Genomic DNA, 21461 nt, shown 5'->3' on the forward strand with positions numbered 1-21461 from the left:
GAGCCAGAGACTCTGGAGGGTCAGGGCCAGTTGGGGGTGGGAGAAGAGTGATTTGGCCTGTGCTTCAAGCTCAAAGAGGCTCTTGTTAAAAATGTATGTGTTTGCAAGGTCTCACAATCCAGTCATTATAGGGTTAACTTGTTTATCTTGTATGCTATTGTTTAGACTGACCTGGAAGGGAAACCTGGCAGACAGCCAATGTGGAAAAAGCCTGAGAATCTGAGTGTGTTTACAAACAATGATTGGTCACTGGTTTCAGGTGACTTCCTTTCCAGGGGTCAAGAAGAAGGTGTTTCTCCACCATTGTGAATTTCTCTTGTAACCATAGGCTTACCAAATGCCGGCGGGGGATCTGCAGCTCTTTACAGGATCCCTGCCGCGGTCCTGGTGACGGCGGGGGCACCGCGTATCGCCGTCCCCCGCGGCAGGGATCCTTTAAAGAGCTGCAGATCCCCCGCCGGCATTTGGTAAGCCTATGTAACCATGTTTTGTTAGCTCTTGTTACTTTTGTAGCTTCCCTGTGTACCCTTTACCCTTAGAAATAAAGTATTTTAAAACACAAAGAAATATCTCTTCTCCAGTGAAGCAAGATCCACTGAAACTCTGAGTATTTAAGTATTTTTGACTATTTTTCCAACAGCTCTCACATTTAGACACATAGACTTCTATTGGTCAATTTCCCACTCAAAGCCGCATTTTGACCTGCGGCTTCGCCCGATTTTTCCTGCAGTTTTGTGATCCTCAAAAAATAGGATCACGAAACGGCGGGGGAAATCGGGGAAAACCGCGGGCCAAAATGCGGCTGTGCGGCTTCAAGTGGGAAATTGACCAATAGTAGCAGGGCAAAGGGAGGCATGACCGTGGTGCAACTCTTGTGTGAAATCGGTCATATTAATTTTTTGACATTTGGTAAGTTTTACAACATATTCTTATGGGAATTGTGTCTTGTCATTTTTATGTTTTATTTTGAATAGGGGTCTCAAGAGCTGAAGTGATAATTTCTCTCTGGACTTCTGAAAGGGCCCGTGGGTTGCCCCCTCTTGTCAGACTATTATTTTTTTTTGTTTAGGAAATTTTTATTCTGCCTCTTCAGGAACCTGTCCAAAATAAAAACTAAGGAAAAAAAAACATATTAACTAAAATCCAGCTTTAAATATCCGGACCAGCATAAAAGCATAGATCATAATAATAGATCACTGACAGCTTAAAATAACAGTTTCCAGACTAAAATATTGTTTAAAGATCAACCCCTTAATCAAAAGCCTGGCACCTACAAGAAAGCAGCACAAGCACCAGGCAAGCATTAAGGGGAAGGGCATTCCATAAATGAGGTGCCACTACTAAAAAAAGCCCTGTCTCTAGTTGCCACCTGCCTCACCTCTCTAGGCAGGGCACAAAGACCAGGGCTTGTAATGCAGATCTTAACTGGTGGACACTGGTATAGATGTAGCAATATCTGACTTGTTATAAAGTAGTTCTGTGGAGAGTTGAAGATGTGCTTAGTTCTATTTAACAGCTGTCACATGCCCACTGAAAAGACAATGTTATTCCACAGTTTCTTTCTTTCTTTCTTTCTTTCTTTCTTTCTTTCTTTCTTTCTTTCTTTCTTTCTTTCTTTCTTTCTTTCTTTCTTTCTTTCTTTCTTTCTTTCTTTCTTAGATGGCTTTCAACTGTTTTGCTGTGAGTTGCTTTGCTGTTACCTCAAGTGAATCTCTGTAATTCAAGCCACCCACAACTGGAATTCAGCTTTCACACATTGCAGGAAAATATTAAATTCCAAAGAAATTGACACAAACGTCTCATTGACTGAAGAATGCTTGGCAATAATGCAAAACAAAGTGTAGAACATACAATCAGCATTTTAAGGGGAAAAGGGGCCAGTATTTCTTGGTGTTAAGTAGGAGTCATATCTTTTCTTCCTCTGAACAGACTTGGCTTAAAGATTTACTTATTTTAATCTTTATGCCCTTTTACAAACATCTTTCCTAGACTTATATAGACTTAGGCAAGTCAACAGCTACATCCATGAAGAGCAAATGACAATCGGAGGTGTTTTTGAGTGAATGGCGGGGGGCTGTTAATTTCAAAATTGCAGTCAGTTTTATCACATTTCCTCCCTTCTAAGCTTTAGATAGTTTGTTCTTAGTATTTAATTACATACCTGGCTTGGAGATACCCATATTTATGTGGCTTTAAAAATTGGGTGATATTAAATTTCCATGTATTTGGTTCATGGCTAACCAAAGTCCTTTTCTGTCATTTTGGTACACTCCCACTTTGCGTAATGGGAGACTATCTACCACAACCATCCTGATATGTGTGGTTTCCATTTTGTGTAATAGGGCAATGCACCTTTTTTCAACCTTTAGCATGTGTGAATGTGTGCTGCATCAATCCTGGTTTTCTCATTGCACATATTGAAGTTGGAAAATACATGCATTGCCATAGTCATACAATGTGGCAATAGTGTACATCAAAATGTTCACAAAGTCAGAGCACCAAAAACATAATGATGGAACAGGACTTGAGACTATTTCCTTCCTGTGTGAGTAGTCAACTCCTCTGTCTTTATACCAGATAATGTTGCTAGCACTTCACACAGTTTTACTAGCATACTTCCCTGGCACAGACTGAATAAAAACTGATGGTAAGTTTAAGGAAGAAAATGATCACAATTTTTCTCATTATTTTCAGGCAAATGTTCTCCCCCAAATAGAACATCTCCTTTGCAGAAAAGAAGGGCTATGCCAGATAGTGAGAACATTTCCAGGTAAACATTCTGATTTTCTTCAATAAATTGCTTCATGTGTTCACCTTTGGCTTCTGTATGCTGGTATGCAACTGAATAAAAATGCTGAAATGTGAATCTGTTTTATAGATCGTTGGTTGTGGTAAACGAATGAAAACAGTGTGATGGTTCATTTTCCTGCCCAACGTAACGTGGCCTGATTGTGCTTTTGTAGTGTGCAATTAAACTAGTATGGAGAGGACAGAAAGGGGAATAATTGGACAAAATGAGACAGCTGCTGCTTATAAAGGAGGTTCTGAAACCTTTTCTTTTGAAATTAGCCAGTTTCTTATAAATGAATTTAATTTAAGGCATAGCTTAGTAGGTATGCTGGAGTCAATCCAGAAAGTAGGCTGGAGTCAATCCAGAAACAGCTGAAATAACAACAACACCTCTAAATATGAGCGGCACACTTTGTGGAGCCACACACTATGTTAGATCTCCCTGTTTGAAAAATTGGCAAAATAGTTAAATATTCAGAGATTGCAGTGGATCTTTGCTTCACTGGAGAGGAGGCATTTTCTTCTATGTAAAAGTCTTTATTTCTAAGGGAAGGGTTCACAGGAAATCTACAAAACAACAAAGACACCTAAGGCTACATCTTTACACTTTGACCACACAGTCTACAACAATGGAGATTCTTCTTCTTCTTGACCCCTAGAAGGAAATCACCTGAATACATTAACCAATGATTGTGAGTAAATACACTTCACTTTCCCAGGCTTCCTTCCCATTGGCTCTGTGCCAGGTTCCCTTCCAGGTCAGTCTAAACAATAGCACACAAGGTAAACACACATTAACCCTATAATGACTGAATTTTAGACCTTGCAACACACATATTTCCTACACTCCCGATGTGTAATTTAGCTGCAAAAAGCAGTCAGGGCAAATGATATTGACTGGAGTCACATAGTAGGGAATTCCCTGGGTTGTGTTTTTTTGTTTTGTTTTTAATAAGCCTGGACTTAGGGTTGCCAACCTCTAGGTGTTGCTGGAGATCTCCCACTATTACAACTGATCCCCAGGCGACAGAGATCAGTTCACCTGGAGAAAATGACTGCTTTGGAAGGTGGCCTCTATGGCATTATATCCCACTGAAGTCCCTCCTCTCCTGAAAGCCTGCCCTCCTCAGACTCCACCCCAAAAATCTCCAGGTACTTCCCAACCTGGAGCTGGCAACCCTACCTGGACTACTCAAGTATATGTACCTGTTGCTGTCCCCATGAGGGCATAAAACAACCTGGGAAGAAGAAAAAAATATATCAGAGGAACAGCAGAAGTGTTCCTCCCCTTCAGTGTCATGATCTTGACCCATCTCATGTCTCCAGTTGCCTTTTCCAGCTAAATTGTGAGTAGGGGATCTAATTATGGATTCCTATCATCATGTGTAATCGGGCTGCAGTCACACGTAACAGAAGCCACACAAGTGAGACGGAAAACAGCCGGAGTTTCCGGGCGCGATCTCACCAGCACATCTGGGAAGCGTAGCACTCCCGTGGCTCAACCGAGGCTTCCAGCCGAAACTGCATGGCAAAAAACTAGTACCTTGGAAGTACTAGTTTCCGGAAACTGCGGGGCAAGGGCAGGCGTCTGATCGCGTTTCCGGTGGCATCCGGCGCCCGCCCATGTCCCCTTGCAAATAAGGTGGGGGTTTTTTGTCCAAGTCTCTGTGGATGCGCATGCGCACCCAACGGAGCATGCGCATTTGTCATGTACACAAAAATAAAAAACAGTTTGCCGCAGCGCGCGCTTCTTCGTTGTGCGCTGGCTTGTCCTGTGATCGGCACCTCTCCCTTGCCATGGAACCTCCACAGGACCTCCACAGGAGGTCTGATCACGTAACTGTGCAGTAGTTTGCCCCAGGGCAAACAGCCACGCTTCTCCTCTGCAGTTTCCTGCCCGTGTGACCGGGGCCATAGCTAGATACTAGAATAGCCATCTTTCTTCCAGGTAGAACCTCTGCATAACAGCTTTCTTCAACAGTACATATTGATATTGTCATACCTACACTTTCTTCATTTGTTAACAGATTAACAGTGTAATCTTAAACAGAGTTTAACTTCAATGAATTTAGAAGGGCATAATTCTGTTTAAGATTGCACTGAAAAGGTGATTAGTCCCCTCAAATTTAGAATTAAGGGATATCTTGAAGAGTAGGAGGGGAGCATTGTTCAGTGTTTAAAAACATCTAGGGTAAAGTCAAATTACATCAAAAACAAAGAAGGCAACTGATACTTAATTATTTTAAAAATTTATTTAAAACATGCCTTTCCAACCACTTAGGGTCCCCAAGGCAGTGAACAAAACACAAAACAATTAAAAACCAGTTGAAATACACACAGAGACACATATACACAAATAAAACAAATAACATGATAAAAACTATCGATACATGAATGGGAAGCAGGGTCAATGAGAATCAGTGAGAGAACAACGGACAAAACAAAAAGCATTTATCTGCTGGTGAAAGACAATGATAGAAGGGAGTCAGATCTCCCTGGGAAAGGAATTCCATAATTTGGTACCATGGCTGAGAGGGCCTTTTCTTGGGTTGCTGCCCATCTGGCTTCAGTTGGTGAAGATACCCAAAGCAAGGCTTCTGAAGATGACCATAGAGATTGGGTAGGTTCATATGAGAGTAAGCAGTCCATTATGTCTTGTAAATGAAATCACATGCACACTGAATGGTCTGGTGTCACAGAATCAATGCCTACCTTGGACTGCTTCTAAATGGCATTAGGATCAAGCAGTGCAGGAACTGGTGAAAATGGTGCCCACATTCCCCCCAGTCCTGCTCCACTTACTTTCAGCGACTCCCCCAGCTCCCACTCCTCCCTTCCTTCCATCATGCCTGCACAAAAGTGGTAGTACTAAGACCTCTTGTTGCCCTCAAACCCCTCTAAACCTCCTCATTTCCCCTTTCCTTTCCTTAACGAGGCACACTGTAATGCTAAAGCACACATTATAAGGGAAATGGGGAAAAGATCTGGGGGGGGGTATGGTTTATGGCAGTGAACTGCTCAGCCCCATTGTGAAAGCAGAGTTTAGCTTAGTCCCCTCCCCATAGTGACTTCACAGATGTTCCCCTGCAGCCGTTTTGAAGATCACCCAGAGAAAAAGTTGATTTATTTTTTTCCCCTGGAGAAAGCCCCAGGAATGCTCAGAATGAGCACAATATTATATAGATGATCTGGGGCTTTCTGCTTTCCATGCAGAGAAAGCAGTCTTGGATTCTAATTTCAATCTTAAATAAAAGGTCATGGCGTGCCTCAAGGATATATCTTTCACAGTCACACAGAATGACTGATTAAAAAAACTAAATAAAGCACTTTTCTATTGTTTGACTCTCTTGGCTCTTCATCAGGATATCCTCTTCGTTGACTGCTGGGCCAGTTTGATTTTTTTTTCCTGGCAGAATTTTCTAATTAAATGTTCCATGTAAGCATAGGGCTTCTGAGTTTCTGTTACGAGGTTTGGGGCTTATCTTGGAGGAATTATAGAATTGGGACTCCTTCACAGCTCTCTTGGATTATTATGCTGAAGATACCAGTCAGCACTGAGTTAAGGGACAGCTGTTCTCCCACAAAGACAATTCCTCACTGAAATGAAAGATTAGAAAAAGAAAAAGAAAGAGAGAAATAAATTTCACGTTTCTCTAATCAGATGAACAGATTCAGGACACGAGCCAGCCTTTTTTTGCACTTAAATGCATTGTTGCACAAACTCATTTTAGTGGGAAAGAATTAAAAACATACTTAATTCTCCCATTTAAATTAAGAGTATTCTGGATGGTTCTCTCATTTATTTTCCTCTTAGGTTATATACTTGAGAATGCTGGGCAACTTATCTGCTGTTTATAAACCTAACCACAGCTAAGATGCACATTTCTCTGTATGGTCAGCCAAATAATCTTTCTATATATTTGAGTGATTCTGAAGCAACCATTTTGCCAGGAGCAAACTGATTTTCATTCCATTCTCTGAGCTGATGGATGCATGTGGTGAGCCTGATGCTCAACTGGCAGATAGCCATTGTACACTCCCTTAGTTTCTGGCCTGCAGGAATCTGGCTCTGGGTCTGGCTTTTCATTGCATCATGCGGCAAAGTCTGCAGAGTTTGGAAAGCTTCCATGGACACAGTGTTTCTCTTCATTGTCCTTGTGGTCTCTTCAGTAGTTAAAATGTGGTATCTTGATAAGGCTATTTATTTATTTATTTATTTATTTTAAGTATTTTTACCCCGCCCTCCCCGCAAGCGGGCTCAGGGCGGCTTACAAGGGGGTAAACCCATTCATAAAAACAATAAAATCCAATAAAATCACAGATCACAATCAATAATATCCTATTACAAATAAAGTGCTTTTAAATTTCCAAGATGGTCTGAGTTGTTACTATCGTCCAATATAGATGTCAGCACTAGAAAAGATTGAGGAAGGCATCTCTTGGGAACGGCTACATACAGGGCCGGAGTGTCCATAGAGGCGAGGTTACGCAATTGCCTTACGGTGCCAGCTCCAGGGGGCGCCACTGGCCTGCCGATATGGACCTGCCTTCCGCCCCTCCCCTGCCTCGCGCCCTGCTTGGCTCAGGCTGCTCCACTCGTCGCCCTGTGCTGCTGCTCCTCCTCCTCCTCAGTCGGAGGGCGCTGCACTGGCCAGCCTTGCCGCCCCTCCCCTGCCTCATGCCCTGCTCGGCTCAGGCTGCTCCGCTCATCGCCTGGGAGGCCGGACCATCCCTGGGTGATGGGAGGTTGGAAAGGGAGCTCCTGACCACCAGCCTGGCCCGGGAGGAGACCCCTGCGGTGGAGAGACTCGAGGCTGCGCTGGAGAGTCACCCGGGAGGAGAGGAACTGGGTGGGCTCCACCACACCTTCCCCTCCCAAGGTCTGCGAAGTGCCCTGTTCAGCGGCTGGATGGGGTCCCCGAGGGTGGGGTGTGGGTCCGCCTCGCTGCAGCCAGTGCCCAGGCGGAGCCCACTTGGTGCCCAGACTAGCTTCCCCCCCCAAGTCTGCCTCCAGCCAGGCTGGAAAAGGGGACATCAAAGCCACGGACACCCAGCAAGGGCCCACCCTGCTCCCCACGTCCAGGCAGAGCCCAACCACGGTGGCTGCACAGTGGGGGCAGGTGGGAGCCACACACACACACACATGGACCCACCCCTCAGGTCTGCGGAGAGGCCCTGGGGGGTGACGCTGCCCTCAGGGGGGGGCTGGACGTGCCTCGTCTCCCTGCACCCTGGCAGCTATGCCCCGGCACCTCCTCCTCATCAGTCACACGTTCTCTCAGAGTTGTTCTCTCAAAGGTAGTTCTCTCAGGGCTCTCTCAACCCCACCTACCTCACAGGGTGACTGTTGCGGGGAGGGGAAGGGAAAGAAGATTAGAAGCTGCCCTGAGACTCTGAGTGAAGGGCTCTTCTACTTCTGCACCGCTGAGAACAGTTTAGCTCCTGTTTTACTAGCGACTTGTAATGGCTAGAGGAAAATTTTAAAGGAAATATTCTGGAAATCTGCTTCTTTAAAAAAAATCTGAGAATGACTTACAAAAAAATTCTGCTCTGAAATTGGACAAAATTCCCCATGATGGGTGTGGGTTAATGGAAAGAGCCCCCCAACCTTTTTGAGCCTGCTAGCACCTCTGGAATTCTGACACTTCGTGGTTGGCGCAGCAACAAAATAGCTGTCACAGGACAAAATAGCCTTTCAGTCACACAGTCCTTGTGCTGTGGTGGCAGCTGATGCCGAATCAACATTTTTCAAAAATCTGCACAGCCCAGTGGACGCATTGGGGGGGGGGGCAGAAGGTAGCCTCACCTTAGGGTTGCCAAGTGGCACTTACCTTGTCAGTGGGGGACTCCCGTGTGGATCCCGGTGCGCGCACCCCGCATGAACGTCACAGGGAAGTGACGTCATGACGCTGGGCACGCTGGGGCCGTGGCCCCGCCCCCAGTGTGCCCGGTGTCATAACATCACTTCCCTGTGACGTGCACGCTGGGGCGGGGTTCCCCCCGGGGCTCGATTCCCTGGCATCGGGGAACGGGCCTCTGGGGCGGGGGGTTTTCCGCCCCCCGGGGGGACTTGACAGCCCTACCTCACCTAGTGTGCAAAAAAACCTGGCACCGGCCCTGGCTACATATCTGGCTTCACTTTCTTATAAGAAGAGCTATTTATGAGAGGCTGCTTCTCGCCCCTCCCCCCATCGTACTTTGTTTCAGAATATGTCCAACGTGACAGATTGGAATTCTGGGTTTCACGAAGAAAGTGGGGGCAGTTCCCTTGTCTTCTTGCATTATCTGTTGGGTCCTAGTTACATTTGTACAGTAGCAGATGGTGGGCCAGAACTATCATCTCTGAGATGTGTCTTCTTCAGCTGTATTCCTTCAAGGGGTTGAGTCATCAACAGCTGTCTTTACTATTCACATCCTCTCTCTACACTAGGCCTGAATCCAAGGACCTATTTTTAAGAAACTATTTCTAAGAGGGAATATACATGCACATATGCTTTGTCTTGTAGGAGAGTTACACTACAGTGATTTTGTGTTTTTATGCTTTATCTTGTGAAGTGGCATACAGCAGTTTTAAATAAATAAATAAAATCTTAAACAGGGTTGTAGTCAATGGGTTTAGAAAGGTGGAACCTCTGCTGTTAGCAATCTTAAATATATGTATATTTATTTATTCCAGGGCTCAGGGCGGCTTCCAAAACTGACAAGCAGTATTCATACACAATAAAACATAAATACAAAGCATCAGTTAAAACACAAACAATCCATATAAAACATTCATTAGATGGCGATAAAACTAAAGGTTGGGGGGCGTGGGCCCTGGGGACTCGGCTGCTGGGCTTCCCGTGCCTACCCTGGCCCCAGTGCTTCTGCGCAGACCCAGGGGACCTAGCTGTGGGGCTCTCCAGACTTCCTCCAGGCCCAGCAGTTTGGCGCGGGCCCGGGGGACCCACCTGCAGGGCTCTCCGTGCCTTCCCCCAGCCCTAGTGCTTCAGTGCGGGCCCAGGAGACCCGGCTGCGGGGCTCTTTGGACTTCCCCCGGCCACAGCGCTCTGGCACGGGCCCGGGAAACCTGGCGGTGAAGCTTTTCAGCCTGCCCCCAGCCCCAGCACTTCTGTGCAGGCCCAGAGGACCCGGTTGCAGGGCTCTCCAGGCTTCCCCCGGCCCCAGCGCTTCGGCACAGGCCCAGGGGACCCCTGTCATGCCTGCTCCCGACCCGACGCCTGGGAGCTCTGAAACTGAGGACTCCGTGCCTTTAACACCATCGGAGGCACGGGAGTCTTTGTCAAACCTAAGTGCCAGAAAGGATGAGCACCAACCTCCAGAACAGCCTGCACCTGAAACCGATGAGGCAGTGCCTGGCCCCAGCAGCGTGCCACCTGATTCTCTGCCACCTGTCAACCGGCTGAGGGATCGGAGACGCCGGGACTTGGCAACCAGATGCAAAGAGGCACGCTTGTGCGGTTGCGGATCAATAAGCCCGGAGTTCTTGCAGGATCAAGGACTTCGCGAGGCAGTGCTAATGAGGCACTAATGAGTTTACAACCCAGCGAGGTATTTGAATAGGTCGCTGACTGCTGGCAAATCATGCTGGCAAACTCGTCCTTCGTACCAGAAGCTCTTCACCTCTGACTCTGTTCCTGATATCCGGCTCCTGACTGACTTCCTGGTTTCTGACTCCAGTCCGCGTTTTGACAACCCCCTGGCTCTTGATCTTCGGCTCTGCACCCTGACTTCGACGCTTGCCTATCTGGACTCTGACTCTCGGTAACGCTCTGACTACGGCCTGGCTTTATGTATTGAGACTTTTGTTCTGATTGTTTTGCTCTCTCTCTGGCTTGACTCTTGGACTGGACTGTGAACTCCCCCTCTCTGCCTTGCCCCACTGGCCCTGCACAGGAAACCTGGCTGTGGGGCTCTTTGAGCTTCTCCCAGCCCCAGCGCTTTGGGGCAGGCCCGGGGGCCTTAGCGGCGGGGCTCTTCGGGCCTCCTACCCAGCCCCAGCACTTCAGTGTGGGCCCAGGGGACCTGGCGGCGGGGCTTTTTGGGCCTCCCCCTGGTCCCAGCGCTTCAGCATGGGGAGCTGGGGGGCAGGGCTTGCCGCGCCACCATTTGCGCTCCGGCCCCAAAAGACCCCTGGCTAGGAGGATGTTTGTTCTTTTGTGTGAATAAGAATGAAAGAAATCTGACTTTCATACATATGCTCTTTGTTCCTTTACAAGACAAGGATTTTCATGCATCTGGCAAGTGGCCACACTGGCTAGGGGCTTTGTGAAAGCTGCCACTCCTCTGTGGGCTTGGTGAACTCTGAGCCCACACTGGTAGTTCACGGGATCCTCAGGGAGTTGGAATATGTAATGGCTCCCATCAGACAACATAAGGGAGTATTTTATAACTCATCACAATCTTGGGGTATAGATCTTGTAATGGAGATAAGGATAGAGTATTGTTTTATTTTGTCGGCTGCAACTGACTTATGGCAAACCCGTAAGGTTTTCAAGGCAAGAGACATTCAGAGGTGGTTTGACACTGCCTGCCTCTGTGTAGCAACCCTTGACTTCCCTGGCAGGCACATAGCTATGGTGGAGCATTTAAGGGCTCCACCTCTTAAATGTGAGGTATGCCCCACAACAGCTGCTGCCCCTCTCCCCCTCCCTCACTCCATGTCCCACCAACCCTAAATTTTTGGCTGTAGGGCTGTTCCCTGGTACTTCCTTGGTACTTCCGATTACTCACCCTATTTAGCTTCTGAGATCAGGCTAGCCTGGGCTATCCAAGTCAGTGTAATAAGGATAATAAGAGTAAAGACATTTTAGATTTTTGCTGTACAATAAACGAAGACTCTGTAGATTGACTGCAATTTTAAACACATTTAGAAGATAAATTCCATTGAAATAACTGGAACTTCTATATGCATCATTAGGAACAGACATTTATTTTGCATTTATTTGCAGACTCTCCATTTATTTTATCTGCATTTCGTACATGGCACGTCAACATATGTTGGCAGTCTTTTTTTTTTTTGCATTATTCAAGTCATCTTTTTTAAATAAGTTGTTTGTTGGCTTTGGCCTGCTATAATAATACACACACATATAAACACTCAATCTTTATTTTTGGGGAACAAATACAATACATCTGGCTTTTCACTAAATGCTAGGAGATGCCATTGAAAACAGAGACTGAAGGTTACTCAAGGACACACACATGTTTTTTTTTATCTGCCACATAAAATGAAGTTGGTAAATAAGCAGAGTGAGGAAGCCTTTTCATTCATAAATTGTTAAATAGCCAACTCCATAGTTCTTCTCAACCAGCCATCTACAGACCTGAACTGGCTGATCGGGGTCTTTTCACATGCTATCAATGGCCTCCCAGGGAGATGTCAGTCCATACTCTTTGAATGTTACGGCTGCACCACAGGCGGCAATTGTGTACCACTGTATTTTCCTTCACCGAGTGTGATCGTTTCCAAACTTTAAAAATGGTCCATGTTGAAACTGTCCACCTTAGATCTCTGTAGTAGAGGCTTGAGGGGTGGGTTCTGCTGGAAGAGGGAGAAATTCTATGAAGTAGAGTTTCCCTTTGGTATAATGAAGCATGCAGTCTGTGCAAAGTTAGGGGTGGAGACAACAGGCACTGTCCTAACACTACCACCCCGTGCATGTAGCTGATAAAGGACTGGATAGACTTCACCAAAAATAACTCACCCAAGAGCACATAGTGAGCTCCACAGCCTATGAATTTAGGAGGCATTTGAATCTAGTCCCTTAATCTGAACATACACATCCACCTATATGAGCACTATTATGTGTGCATTTCTACACTGCTGAAAGGCCACCGTTTGCTTGGCATGCCTTGTAGCCCACCAAACTAGTTTACTGAGTACAACCCTAAATAGAGTTATGCCCTTCTAAGTCAGTTGGAATCTGATTTAGAAGGGTGTAATTCTACTTATGATTGTAGAGTTATCTTCAGATTTATATTCAGATGCAAAATGGAAGAGGGAGACTCTATTGTTTTAAAATAATTATTTCAATTTGATCATAGGATCAAGCCAGAAAAAAAACACTCTCCAGTTAAGAAGGAAACTACAAATCCCTCAGAAACAATGATAGCACAGAAGCTTCTGGAAATACAAAGATTACTGGCCAAATAGTCTTTGCCTTCCCAGAAGCTTGTGCCCTATTATTGTTTCTGAGTGGTTTGGAATTTCCTTCTTAATTGAAGGTTTTTCTGGTTTTATTATATCCTAACCACTTTGAAAACCATGGAAAATGATAGAACTGTGGTTTAGAACAGTTGGCTTATTCAGTAGGCAATTTGACTGTTATGGTAAGCTTGTTAGATGTCCTGGTCATTTTGGATGGAAAAAATAAATTTCCTTTGATGCATTTCTCTTATTCAGCCATCCCATTCTTCCCATTCTCTTCCATTTTTTGAAAAACAGCACCACGCTTTTTTATATCTTTGTTGATTCAAATACATTGTTATACATACATACATACATACATAGATACATACATACATACATACATACATACATACATACATACACACACACACATATATATCCTGCACATAGTATAATAATTCCCTCATCCCTGGTCAAGCATATTAAAATGAATTCATTTTATGATTCTATGATATCACGAAGGAACAGTTTCTGACATCCTAGAAGTTTAATTTTATAAGGTCCAGACAAACGCCTAACAAACCTTTCAGGATTTAGCTCATGACTGCCATGTTAAGTGCACAGTGGTTTGTAGGCATAGTCAGTTGTTCATAATTACTGCACAGCACACTGATCTAATTTGGTAGAGAGGAAAATGAGTGAACACAGACAAATTAGAGCTATCTCATGTCACCAATCACTGCCTTGACGTGGTGAGGGGGCTTGCGTGGTTCGATGAGGTTGTGGGCTATGCCGTTGAGGGCCACCCAGGACAGACAGGCCACAGCAGAGAACTCAGACCAAGTGTGATCCACTGGAGAAGAAAACAGCAACCCACTCAAGTATCTTTGCCAAGAAAACCCCATGGACAGTAACAAAAGGCTACAAGACATGATGCCAGAAGATGAGCCCCTCAGGTTGGAAGGTGTCCAATATGCTACTGGGGAAAAGCAGAGGGCAAGTACAAGTAACCCCAGAAAGAGTGAAACAACTAGGCCAAAGCCGAAAGGATGCTCAGCTGTGGATGATGGTGAAATGAAAGTCCAATGCTGCAAAAAACACTACTGCATAGGAACCTGGAATGTAAGATCTATGAATCAAGGTAAGCTTGACGTGGTCAAAAATGAGATGCCAAGACTGAACGACATCTTGGGAATCAGTGAACTAAAGTGGACAGGAATGGGCGAATTTAACTCAGAAGATCACTATTGTGGCCAAGAATCCCTTAGAAAAAATTTTGTGGCCTTTATAGTCAACAAGAAAGTGCGAAAGGCAGTAATGGGATACAATCTCAAAAATGACAGAATGTTCTCAGTCCGAATCCAAGGCAAACCATTCAACATCACAGTAATTCAAGTCTATGCCCCAACCACTGATGCAGAAGAGGCTGAAGTGGACCGGTTCTATTAAGACTTACAACACCTCCTAGAACTAACACCAAAAGAAGATGTCCTCCTCATCATGGGGGACCGGAATACTAAAGTAGGAAGTCAAACTGGAATAACAGACAAGTTTGGCCTTGGAGGACAAAATGAAGCAGGGCAAAAGCTAACAGAGTTTTGTCAAGAGAACATGCTGGTCATAGCGAACACCCTCTTCCAACAACCTAAGAGGGGCAACACCGAAATCAGATTTATTATATCAGGGGTTGTTTCGTAGAAAAAGAGCTATGGGAACTCATTAGCATAACTCATTAGCATATGCCACACCCCTTGACATCAAGGGGCCCGGCGGTGGACCTGCAAGGCTGGCAGGAGTGCAAGGAAGCCCTGCGAAGGCCCTCCCTGGCCCCAGGCAGGCAGGGGTGGGGAGAGGTAGGGAGGAAGCAACTTACCCTACCTCTTCTCCTGCCTCCTCCTGGCTGAATGAGGGCCGGAAGCGGGGCGGCCGGAAGCAGGGGGCAGGGCTTCATCATGTGCCCCGCCCCCATACCTCACCCGAGGGAACTGCGTTCCCCCGCGATCCCCCCCGAAATGACCTCTGGATTATATAATTTGCAGTCAAAGATGGAGAAGCTCTATCCAGTCAGTAAAAAGAAGACCTGGAGCTGACTGTGGCTCAGATCATGAGCTACTCGTTGCAAAATTCAGACTTAAACTGAAGAAAGTTGGGAAAACCACTAGGCCATTCAGATTTGACCTAGATCAGATCCCTGATGAATATACAGTAGAGGTGAAGAATAGGTTTAAGGGACTAGATTTGATATATAGAGTGCCTGAAGAACTATGGACAGAGGTTCGTGACATTGTACAGGAGGCAGCAATCACCACTATCCCAAAGAAAAAGAAATGGAAGAAAGCAAAGTGGCTGTCTGATGAGGCTTTACAAATAGTGAGGAAAGAAGGAAAGCAAAAAGCAAAGGTAAAAAGGAAAGCTGTCCATGATAAAGGGCAAAAATGGTAGGGACCTAACAGAAGCAGAAGAGATTAGGAAAAGATGGCAAGAATACACAGAAGAACTATACAAGAAGGACCTCAATGTCCTTGACAACCACAACGGTGTAATAAAGCAAAAAGCAAAGGTAAAAAGGAAAGCTGTCCATGATAAAGGGCAAAAATGGTAGGGACCTAACAGAAGCAGAAGAGATTAGGAAAAGATGGCAAGAATACACAGAAGAACTATACAAGAAGGACCTCAATGTCCTTGACAACCACAACGGTGTAATCACTGATCTTGAACCAGACATCCTGTAATCCGAAGTCAAATGGGCCTTAGAAAGTATTACTAACAACAAAGCTAGCGGAGGTGATGGTATCCCAGCTGAGCTATTCAAAGTCTTAAAAGATGATGCTGTTAAAGAACTGCACTCAATATGACAGCGAATTTGGAAAACACAACAGTGGCCACAGATTTGGAAAAGATCAGTTTACCTTCCAATCCCAAAGAAGGGTAATGCCAAGGAATGTTCAAACTATCTCACAACTGCACTCATTTCACATGCTAGCAAGGTCATGCTCAATATCCTACAAGCCAGGCTTTAGCAGTACATGGATAGAGAACTGCCAGAAGTACAAGCTGGGTTTCAAAGAGGTAGAGGAACTAGAGATCAAATTGCCCACATTTGCTGGATTATGGAGAAAGCAAGAGAGTACCAGGAAAACTCAACATAAAAAAAAAAACTAAGATCATGGCATCCAGCCCCATCACTCCTTGGCAAATAGAAGGAGAAGTCGTGGAAGCAGTGACAGACTTCACGTTCCTGGGATCCAAGTTTCACTGCAGATGGTGATTGCAGCCATGAAATTAAAAGACGCCTGCTCCTTGGGAGGAAAACGAAGGCAAACCTAGACAGCATAATAAAAAGTAGAGACATCACCCTGCCAACAAAAGTCCGTATGGTCAAAGCAACGGTATTCCCAGTAGTACTGTATGTCTGCGAGAGTTGAACTGTAAGGAAGGCCGAGCGCCGAAGAATAGATTCTTTCGAATTATGGTGCTGGAGAAGACTCTTGAGAGTCCCCTGGACTGCAAGAAGAACAAATCGGTCAATCCTCAAAGAAATCAACCCTGACTGTTCCCTGGAACGCCAGATACTGAAGATGAAGTTCAAATACTTTGGCCACCAAATGAGAAGGGAGCACTTACTGGAGAAGACCCTGATGCTAGGAAAGATTGAAGGTCAAAGAAGACGGGAACGGCAAAGGATGAAATGGTTAGACAGTGTTATCGAGGCAACAAACATGAAATTAAGCAAACTCCGGAGCACGATGGAAAACAGGAGGACCTGGTGTGATGTGGTCCATGGGGTCATGAAGAGTCAGACTCGACTGTGTGACTGAACAACAACAACATGTCACCGAATGTAAAAGAGCATTGTAATTCTTTGTGATGGATAAGTTGTGATGGATAAGTTGTAAATTCCCTCAGAGTTTATGAAATAAGGTGGTTTAAAAGTGTAAGGGATAAAAGGAGAAGAATCTAACAGTCAAAGAGCACTTAATATGTTCATGATCATTCTGACTTATACTGTGGTTAATGTTTGCAATGGGTTAAGGGTGATGAATCATGCTGCAGCACTCTTCTACACACATTAGTGGGTTGGACAGGTGTCTCAAATATCTGAATACTATAACACATGCTACTGCTGTGCCAATATAAAAAGAGTGAAATATTCATTGTCTGTAGCAGAAGAATATTTTTGGTCTTGCACTTGGGAAGATGGTTAATGTTGTTGCTAACACAGGTCAAAGAATTTTTGTTTCAGTGATTAAACCTGTTAACATGGCTATTTAATTCCAGTATCTGAGATGCTGAAAATGTGCTTTCTATTCTTGTGAACTCTTCTGTGCAGGACGTGGGAATTCTTAGTGATTATGTCTCCATTTGTAAACAAGGAGTCCAGTGGCACCTTAGAGACTGACAGAATTTATTCCAGAATCAGTTTCTGTGAGTAGGGTTTGCCAACTCCAGCCTGAGAACTTCCTGGAGATTTGGGGGTGGTACCTGTGGAGGAAGGAATATGGAGAGGGATTTTACCTAGAATCTATGATATACCATAGAGTTTACTCTCTGAAGCTGCCATTTTCTGCAGGGGAATTTATCTCTGTCATCTGGAGATTAGTTCTAATTGCAGAAGTACACCAGACCTAACCAGATCGCATTCCATCAGACACATAGGAGTGTATTACGCCCCTATACATAAGAAGAAGTAATCTCTAACTCACACAAGCTTTGCTGGTATAAATTCTATTACTCTTCAAGGTACTGCTGGACACCTGTTTTATTTTTCTGCTACGAACTAACACAGCTATCCATCTGGCATTTTCCTATGTAGCATCCAGGTTTGTCCTACTGGGGATGTGGACTTTCCACATTAAATACTGGTAGGAATAGGGTAATTAGGAATTTGAAAAAATGTTGAAATTTGGATATGCAAGTTGGTGTGGTGACAGGGAGAAGCCAAAAGCTGAACATTTAAGCATGCTTTTAAAGAGAAGGTTCACAGCCAAACTGCACAACTAGGGTCAGGGCTATTTTGGGGCAGGAACGCACAGGAACGGAGTTCCGGCTGGCTCCCAAGTTGGCCACGCCCAGCAGGAACTCATTAGCATAATAGGCCACACCCAACAGCAGGAACTCATTAGGATTGGCAACATTAGGGGTGTGTGGCCTAACATGCAAAGGAGTTCCTGCTACAACAAAAGCCCTGGGTTTTGACAACAAACAAGGTAAACAGAATAACAAGCAAAAGGTGGGTGTGGCTGGATGACCACACTTCTGGTAACATGGGGGTGCGGCCTAATATGCTAATGAGCTGTGCTGTCAGGGATGTGGCCCAATATGCTAATGAGTTCCTGCTGTTGGGTGTGGCCTATTATGCTAATGAGTTCCTGCTGGGCTTTTTCTACAAAAAGAGCCCTGATAGGGTTGTTCGTCTCCAGGGGGGAGTGGAGATCTCCCAGAATTACAAGTGATCTTCACATGACAAAGATCAGTTCCCCTGCAGAAAATGGCTGCTTTGGAGGGTGGACTCTATGAAATTATACCTTGATGAGGTCCCTCCCCTCCCTAAACCCCACCTTTCCCAAGGCTCCATGCCCAAATATCCAGGAATTTCCAAACCTGGAGCTGGCAAGCCTATATTACATGGAAGACATGAACACTTCTTCAGTTTCAGGTTCCTCACTGAAATGCAGCTATAAGGACTTGTAATTTCTTTCATCCCCCCCCCCCGCGACTGTTTGAGAACATACAAAAGAGCCCGCAAAAACATTCTGGAAAACCTGGAATGCCCCCCCCCAGCTGTATTTCAGTTAAAAAAAAACTAGTTAGGAGATCTCCTGTCAGATCTTGTCAGAGATCTCTTGTGTAATGTGTAGTCTGGTCCTTCAGATATGCTGAGGGCTTTTTAAATTGTTTGCTCTCTTCAGGGAGTCAAACGCCTCACTAATTCAGATGATATTCTTCAGCCATTTTGATGGCAGATAATAAGAAATGCCAAATGGGGATAAAGATACATTTTATCATATATATTACAATTGTTTGCAAGCAGCAAGCACCTCAGCATGCAACCTGTTATCAGAGGAAGTTGCTTAGCTTCCTGAAGGGAAACCGCATGGCTGCAGGGCTTTATGGATGACACTTCCATGCTAGACCCATTCCACTCTGGCTTTCGGCCAGGTTGCGGGACTGAGATGGCATTGATTGCTCTCACAGACGACCTCCGAAGGCATCTGGATCGAGGCGGTACGGCTGTACTCGTGTTGTTGGATCTGTCGGCGGTGTTTGACACCGTTGACCACCAGTTACTGATTTATCACCTTGCCGATGCTGGAATCCAAGGGCTTGCCTTACAGTGGCTTGCCTCTTTTCTCCAGGGTCGGGGACAGAGGGTGGCGCTAGGGGAGCAGATGTCCCAGAGGCATCCACTGGTATGTGGAGTGCCGCAAGGGGGGGGTGCTGTCCCCGATGTTGTTTAACATCTACATGCGCCCCCTCGCCCTGTGGGACCTCTCACAGTTCTGTAGGGCCTGTAAAATGAAGCTCTTCCGCCAGGCGTTCAATTAGGGGCCGCCACTAAGGGGTGTGCTCTGGAACATCTTCTGGCTGAATTTAGACCATCTCCTGGCTAGAGCCCCCCCGGTTACTACCCCTATCTCGGGATTTGATTGGATTACCGCCATAGTTGGTTTGTAATTGCTGTTGGTCACTGTTTTTAACTGATATTGTGTTTATTAATTGTTTTAATTCTTTGTTATGTTATTTAATCTTGTTAGCCGCCTTGAGCCTGCTTGTCAGGCAAGGTGGGGTATAAATACAAATAATAAATACATAAATAGAAATGAAATAAATTAAAAATACAATTTATTTTTACTTACTTCATTTATACCCCACCTTTCTCCCCAATGGGTACCTAAAGCTGCACTTAACATTGTTCTCTGCTCCTCCATTTTATCCTCATAACAAACCTATGAGATAGGTTAAGCTGAGTTACCCAGCAAACTTCCATGGCTTAGTGGGAATTTGAACCTCACTCTTCCAGATCCCAGATAACAACTACACGGCACTAAGTCACAATTGTACATATGAGTGCATAAAGCTTGAGAGCCAGTGTTGTATAGTGATTAGAATGTTGGGCTAGGATTGTGGAGACTCACATTTAGATCCCAATTCGTTCCCTTAAATCCTCACCTGCTTCACAGGGTTTTTGTAAGGATAAAATGGAGAGCAGAAGACATACGAATGCCACCTTGACCTTCTTGCAGAAATGGCAGGAGAAAGTAACTGTAACTGAGAGAGATTTCAGGCAGCTTTAGCACTTTTTGTTTATGTTTGTTTTAGTGACACCAATTGCTCTGTTTTTCTCAGCCAATGCCCAGAGCAGAACCTAGATAAGGCAGGCCGGCAGGCGGGCAATTCCTGTCTCTCTGTTCATCTTGAGAGAGGAGAGCTGACAGAGAATGAGTGAGGAGTCATTCTCGTCTTGGGCTGCAAGGAGCCATGGAAGGAGGGCGGCGAGTGCCTTCAGAAAGTCCCTCAACGCCACTGCAGGCAGGCAGTATCAGCCCACCCAGCACCTCAGCTCAGCGTGCCTCTGGCACGAGGTGGGGGGGGGAGGAAAGGAAAGATCATGCACCTGCAAAGGATGTCCCCTTGTGAAGGGATCCATTCATGGCTACTCCCCGAGGAAGGAGAGTCCTGCCTCTGTCTTCCACGTGGGAACCTGGCACCACCGCCAACTCCAGCAAGTTGGGGGGGCTGGGGTGGATAGGGAGTCATGAGGCCTTAGGAGGAAGTCAGGAAGCGGGCCCCAGCAGGCCCCACCATAGCTACGGGCCTGCCCCCCAAAGTCCTCAGCTGGGGATTTTGAGGGACCTGGCAACCCTACACCAAAAATAGTATGGTTTTACCACTAGGGTTGCCAAGTCTTACCTGCTGCTGGAGCAGGGGGCTCCCGGCTTGTTCCTGGAGCGCGCGTCGCAACCCCATCACCCGGAAGTGACGCAACCACGCCGGGCATGCTGGGGGCGGGGCCACGACCATCCGAGGGAAAACCATAGAGTTTTCCCTCGGATGACCGTGGCCCCACCCCCAGCATGCTCGGCATGGTTGCGTCACTTCCGGGTGACGTGCACATCGCGTACTTTGGGGGTGGGGTTCCCCCCGGGGCCCGATCCAGTGGCGGCGGGGAATGGGCCTCTGGGGCGGGGGTTTCCCCACGCCCCGGGGGGACTTGACAAGCCTATTTACCACAGACTTTCTGGTGATTCCTAGAGCTACTTGCCATCATATCTGGGTTTTCCTCAGAGGTGATGTTATCATACCATTGCCCCCCCCCCCCAGTTGGAATAACGAGACAGACAACAGTTTTGGAAGTAAACAAGGGCCACTTTATTAACTATTTAACATAACATTGCAGCAAGGGACCAGCTAAGCGAGCACGGAACAGGCAAGGCAGGTGTCACTCCCCTGACCAACTTCCTTGCCCTTTTCTCGGGCGGGTCACCCAGCTCCGGTCTTGAGCCATTGGTCTGGCTCATGACTGGCAGCCCAGCAAACT

The 21461-nt window shown here is 45.8% G+C and overlaps 1 protein-coding gene across 1 annotated transcript in view; it reads left to right on the forward strand.

Annotated features, from left to right (window-relative positions):
* The window catches only part of CPED1 (cadherin-like and PC-esterase domain containing 1), a 162581-nt gene that overhangs the window by 59912 nt on the left and 81208 nt on the right, over positions 1 to 21461 (forward strand). The window contains exon 4 of the mRNA XM_015412691.1: positions 2695 to 2770. Coding sequence (XP_015268177.1) covers positions 2695 to 2770 — 76 coding nt within the window. The remainder of the gene's footprint in view (positions 1 to 2694; positions 2771 to 21461) is intronic.

Source organism: Gekko japonicus, unplaced genomic scaffold, assembly GCF_001447785.1.
Source record: "Gekko japonicus isolate JY-2015 unplaced genomic scaffold, Gekko_japonicus_V1.1 scaffold550, whole genome shotgun sequence".
NCBI classification, from domain to species: domain Eukaryota; kingdom Metazoa; phylum Chordata; class Lepidosauria; order Squamata; family Gekkonidae; genus Gekko; species Gekko japonicus.